The 6,247-nt window shown below is 42.8% G+C and overlaps 1 protein-coding gene across 1 annotated transcript; it reads right to left on the bottom strand.

Moving 5' to 3' along the window:
- Nucleotides 1–1,275: 1,275 nt before the first annotated feature.
- On the bottom strand, nt 1,276–2,715 carry LOC123870963. The gene has a single exon (XM_045914481.1). It carries the CDS (start codon nt 2,713–2,715, stop codon nt 1,276–1,278), a length of 1,440 nt encoding a protein of 479 aa, XP_045770437.1.
- Between the last annotated feature and the right edge of the window lie 3,532 nt (nt 2,716–6,247).

The raw sequence follows: 6,247 nt of genomic DNA, 5'->3' as shown, positions 1-6,247 counted from the left end.
TGTGATAGCCGTATAGCCGTGTGATAGCCGTTGTATGCAGCGATGTAATGCACTATGAAGCTGTGATAGCCGTATAGCCGTGTGATAGCCGTTGTATGCAGCGATGTAATGCACTATGAAGCTGTGATAGCCGTATAGCCGTGTGATAGCCGTTGTATGCAGCGATGTAATGCACTATGAAGCTGTGATAGCCGTATAGCCGTGTGATAGCCGTTGTATGCAGCGATGTAATGCACTATGAAGCTGTGATAGCCTAGTAGTTAGAACGTCCGACTTCTAATCGGAAGTCGGAGGTTCGATCTCGGGCATGCATCTTTAACTTTCCAGTTATGTGCGTTTTTTACAATGCTACCATGATATACATATACAGGGTGGTCAAAAAGTCGTGGATCAAACGCAATAGGGAGATAGAGGAGGTCATTTCAAAATGGAGATCTAAGGCCAAAGCATGGGCCAAAGATGCACAACAAAAACCAGTCAAGTGCGAGTCAGACTCGCGCACCGAGGGTCCCGTACTCAGGTATTTTTCCGACATCTTGCACGATAAATGAAAAACTATTAGGTATGCATAAAAATAAGTAAATATCTGTTTTAGAATAAACAGGTAATGCCCTATCATATGATACCCCACTTGGTATAGTTATCTTAGTTAGGTTAGGTTGGGTTAGGTTGGGTTAGGTTGGGTTAGGTTGGGTTAGGTTGGGTTAGGTTAGGTTAGGTTAGGTTAGGTTAGGTTAGGTTAGGTTAGGTTAGGTTAGGTTAGGTTAGGTTAGGTTAGGTTAGGTTAGGTTAGGTTAGGTTAGGTTAGGTTAGGTTAGGTTAGGTTAGGTTAGGTTAGGTTAGGTTAGGTTAGGTTAGGTTAGGTTAGGTTAGGTTAGGTTAGGTTAGGTTAGGTTTTTTTTTTTTTTTTTTTTTATATCCCGCTGGTGGAAATGCATTTACGCATCCCTGTCGAGACCTGCATCGTCTTAAGAGGAGGATGCAAGTCCCGGCAGGGTATGTGGGACTCCCAGAAACTGAACTACCCACTAAAACCACCAGCGGCCCACTTACCTGTTGCTATGAGTTATGCAACAACTTTGCATCCATATTTTACTACTACTATTTTAAAATTTAAACCTATGATTTAGTATATATACATATATACATTTTTACATACATAATATATATATTTTACATACATAATACAGATACACTATATATTATATTGCGCCCACATCATTATACTTAACTTAACCTCAGCTCCACAATTACATTTCAAATCTACCAGTAGCCCTAAGCTGACGTTGAACCATTGGCTCTCGCAGTGCTCTTCACCACTTCCAAGGCAAATGCGAGAAAAACGCCACGGTGGTTCTTGTCGCTTAGTAACTCTTCCAGGTTACTCAGTGCAATCACCTGGTCCATCCTGCATTCACAGTCGTACCTGTCCCTCAAAAATTTAGGGCATTCAAGTATGACGTGCTCTACTGTCTGTGGAGTTTCTCCATCACAGTTGCAGAATGGATCAGGTGCCAGTTTAAATCTATGTAGGTACGCTCGAAAACCTCCGTGCCCCGAGAATAACTGAGCAACTTTATTGTCTAACTTAAGCGAACGGATTATCCTGTAGGCCCGTCTCACGTCAGGCAAGAACTTCTTCGTTGTGGCTCCTTTGTTCGACTCGGCATATCTTGCCTGCCAAGTGTCGAGCGTGGAGTCCCTGATGAGACGCTTGGCGAAGGACACAGGGAATCTGTCACACACAGGAACAGTTTTGCAGCTTGTAGCCGCCAATTTGGCAAGCTCATCTGCTCTTTCGTTTCCTACTATTCCTATGTGTGCTTTCACCCAAAAGAACTGTGCCTCCCCTTCCATCTCATTCAACTTACTTATAAGGTCTTTTATTTCCGCAATGATTGGATGTAGGGCTGAGGGGTTCCGAAGGCTGTCCAGAGTGGCTCTAGAGTCCGACAAAATGAATGCTTTTCTGAATCTTCTGTCCTTTACCATTGTCTTAACCGCTTCGCGCAGCGCTACTGCTTCAGCTTGATATACGGAGCAGTAGCTTGCCAGCGGCAACTTTTTCTGAAGAATTTCCTTGTCCTCAATGGTACAGGATAGGGCTGCCCCAACCTTCCCTTCGATTTTGCTGCCGTCTGTGTAGATTATGGGCATTTTCAACTGCAGAAGCTTCTCCAGGTCCTGTCGGTCCTCTACCAGTCCATAATTAATGCTCCGTCTTTTCGCTGGATGTGGAAGGTCGTATGGGCTTATGGTAATTTCAGCTTCCCGACCTGGCAGTAGATCCAATTCCTTTCCTGTTTTTCTGACTCTGTATAATGTAGACCTCTCAACCGCTCTCAGATCCAAAGGCAATATACCAGCTAGTATAGCGCTGGATTCCAAGGAAAGTGTTCGATGTGCTTTGCATATAGTTATACCAAACGTCCTTGTAACACGATCGAGAAGCACTTTCACCTGGGCCGTCTGGCTCTTCCCAGCCCATACATTAGCTGCGTACAGCATAGTTGGTTCCACAACTGATATATAAATTGTCTTGAGGATCTCCGGACTTAAACCCCAATGTGCACGTGCTGTTCTGGAAACCTTTTTGTACAATTTTATGGACTTGGCCGTCACTTCCTTTATGTGTTGTACATAATTTAGGTTTTTATCCAGCGTAAGTCCAAGTACTCGTAATGTGTCAGTTTCTTGTAGTTCAAAACCATCCATTTTTACCTTAGGTACCTTGTATTTTAACTTCCTGGTAACCGTCATGATTTGGGTCTTATGAGGGGCGAATCTAAGTTTATTGTTCTTTCCCCACATATTTATCCTGGCTAGTACGTCGTTCAGAAGTTTTTCTATGGACTCCCCGTCCTTTGCGTTGCTTATTATTAGGATGTCATCGGCATATGCCTGCACATGCACTCCGTGACCAGTCGTCTCTTCCAATAGACTGTCCAAGAGAATGTTCCAAAAGATGGGGCCGCACGTAGAACCTTGGATGCAACCTTTATTTGTTGTTCTGCATGCTAGAGCTCCTGCATATTTAATCAATCAGAGGTCAATAACCTCGGTACGCCGAATATCATCATCGGTGGCGATATCAATGCTAGGAGTACCTGGTGGGGCTGTGAGGAGGAAGACGCTAGGGGCTCTGCTGTGATCCAATCTCTAGCTCGCTTCAACCTGACTGTCTTAAATGAAGGCAATGAACCAACCTTCTTTGCGATCAGAAACAACCGAATATACAGTAGCATAGTGGACGTGACCTTTGCGAGCCATGAACTACTACACAAAGTCAATAATTGGCATGTCGATTTACAAATGGTCACGCTATCTGACCATAGAGGCATCCAATTCAATCTGACCTTTGACAGAAACAAGTCCGGTAAGGCCCAAAGGAATTCTACCAGAAGATACAACACATCTAAAGCGGACTGGGGAGCGTTCACTGCTGCCTTGAATTCTCAACTGGCTGAAGGATCAATTAACATTGAAAATATTCAAAGGATACAAACTACGGCTGAACTGGAGGACCTAGTCTCTATCTACGTAAATAGTATTGAAAAGGCCTGTGAGATGACTATCCCCAGGATTTCAGCCAGTGTAAAATTAGGTAAGAGTGAATGGTGGACACCAGCGCTCACGTATAAAAAAGCAGAAGTTCTAAGGAGGAGGCGAAAGATCTCCAAATCAAATCCACGAAGGAGACCTTTTGTAGTGGATGAGTATCTTACAGCCCTGGCGGAATACAAGGAACAGATCCTGAATACAATAACCAGCAGCTGGAAGAATTTTTGTACTCGTCAGCACAAGGATACCATGTGGCAGAACATCTATCGTATACTCAAAAAGGATAGTAAGCACAGTGAAGATAAATTGCTGAGATCTCCTACAACAGATACAATTTTGGACCCCCAACAGTCTGCGGATTTGCTAGCAGAAACTTTCTACCCACTTGATGATGCCTCTTCAGATACGACCGTGCAAAGTTCACTTAGAAATAAGGTAAAACAGCAGATTCAGGGGATTATAGAAAACGGACAGAAGTGCATTATCAATTTCACTGCAGAAGAGGTAGAGGGTGTTCTGATGGATATGAGTCCCAAGAAGGCCCCAGGAGAGGATGGACTCACGGCCGATATTTGTATTAAAGCATATCAGGCGTGTCCAAAGGAGCTCCTAGCAATTTACAATAGGTGTCTCCATCTATACTGTTTTCCAAAAATCTGGAAGAGAGCCATAATCAAGATAATCCCTAAACCCCAAAAAGAGGATTATGCATCCCCCAAAGCTTATCGACCCATAGGCCTACTCCCAATTCTGGGCAAGGTACTGGAGAAAATGATGGTAAACCGCCTCCTTTGGCAACTTGGAAAGGAAGAGGCCCTGAATAAGCAGCAATATGGCTTCATGCCTGGAAAAAGTACGGAGGACGCCCTTTATGACGCAGTACAAGTTGTGGAAAGTGCCTATTACAATAAAAAGATATCAACCCTGGTGTCATTAGACATAGAAGGCGCGTTTGACAATGCCTGGTGGCCAGCTATCTTGAATCAGTTGATTAAGATGAAGGTGGACCAGTCCCTCATCCTCCTAATAGCTAACTACCTTTCGTCCAGAGAAATAAGGTTAGGTTAGGTTAGGTTAGGTTAGGTTAGGTTAGGTTAGGTTAGGTTAGGTTAGGTTAGGTTAGGTTAGGTTAGGTTAGGTTAGGTTAGGTTAGGTTAGGTTAGGTTAGGTTAGGTTAGGTTAGGTTAGGTTAGGTTAGGTTAGGTTAGGTTAGGTTAGGTTAGGTTAGGTTAGGTTAGGTTAGGTTAGGTTAGGTTAGGTTAGGTTAGGTTAGGTTAGGTTAGGTTAGGTTAGGTTAGGTTAGGTTAGGTTAGGTTAGGTTAGGTTAGGTTAGGTTAGGTTAGGTTAGGTTAGGTTAGGTTAGGTTAGGTTAGGTTAGGTTAGGTTAGGTTAGGTTAGGTTAGGTTAGGTTAGGTTAGGTTAGGTTAGGTTAGGTTAGGTTAGGTTAGGTTAGGTTAGGTTAGGTTAGGTTAGGTTAGGTTAGGTTAGGTTAGGTTAGGTTAGGTTAGGTTAGGTTAGGTTAGGTTAGGTTAGGTTAGGTTAGGTTAGGTTAGGTTAGGTTAGGTTAGGTTAGGTTAGGTTAGGTTAGGTTAGGTTAGGTTAGGTTAGGTTAGGTTAGGTTAGGTTAGGTTAGGTTAGGTTAGGTTAGGTTAGGTTAGGTTAGGTTAGGTTAGGTTAGGTTAGGTTAGGTTAGGTTAGGTTAGGTTAGGTTAGGTTAGGTTAGGTTAGGTTAGGTTAGGTTAGGTTAGGTTAGGTTAGGTTAGGTTAGGTTAGGTTAGGTTAGGTTAGGTTAGGTTAGGTTAGGTTAGGTTAGGTTAGGTTAGGTTAGGTTAGGTTAGGTTAGGTTAGGTTAGGTTAGGTTAGGTTAGGTTAGGTTAGGTTAGGTTAGGTTAGGTTAGGTTAGGTTAGGTTAGGTTAGGTTAGGTTAGGTTAGGTTAGGTTAGGTTAGGTTAGGTTAGGTTAGGTTAGGTTAGGTTAGGTTAGGTTAGGTTAGGTTAGGTTAGGTTAGGTTAGGTTAGGTTAGGTTAGGTTAGGTTAGGTTAGGTTAGGTTAGGTTAGGTTAGGTTAGGTTAGGTTAGGTTAGGTTAGGTTAGGTTAGGTTAGGTTAGGTTAGGTTAGGTTAGGTTAGGTTAGGTTAGGTTAGGTTAGGTTAGGTTAGGTTAGGTTAGGTTAGGTTAGGTTAGGTTAGGTTAGGTTAGGTTAGGTTAGGTTAGGTTAGGTTAGGTTAGGTTAGGTTAGGTTAGGTTAGGTTAGGTTAGGTTAGGTTAGGTTAGGTTAGGTTAGGTTAGGTTAGGTTAGGTTAGGTTAGGTTAGGTTAGGTTAGGTTAGGTTAGGTTAGGTTAGGTTAGGTTAGGTTAGGTTAGGTTAGGTTAGGTTAGGTTAGGTTAGGTTAGGTTAGGTTAGGTTAGGTTAGGTTAGGTTAGGTTAGGTTAGGTTAGGTTAGGTTAGGTTAGGTTAGGTTAGGTTAGGTTAGGTTAGGTTAGGTTAGGTTAGGTTAGGTTAGGTTAGGTTAGGTTAGGTTAGGTTAGGTTAGGTTAGGTTAGGTTAGGTTAGGTTAGGTTAGGTTAGGTTAGGTTAGGTTAGGTTAGGTTAGGTTAGGTTAGGTTAGGTTAGGTTAGGTTAGGTTAGGTTAGGTTAGGTTAGGTTAGGTTAGGTTAGGTTAGGTTAGGTTAGGTTAGGTTAGGTT

Source organism: Maniola jurtina, chromosome 13, assembly GCF_905333055.1.
Source record: "Maniola jurtina chromosome 13, ilManJurt1.1, whole genome shotgun sequence".
Lineage (NCBI taxonomy): Eukaryota > Metazoa > Arthropoda > Insecta > Lepidoptera > Nymphalidae > Maniola > Maniola jurtina.
This window is presented reverse-complemented; position numbering and strand designations above follow the sequence as displayed.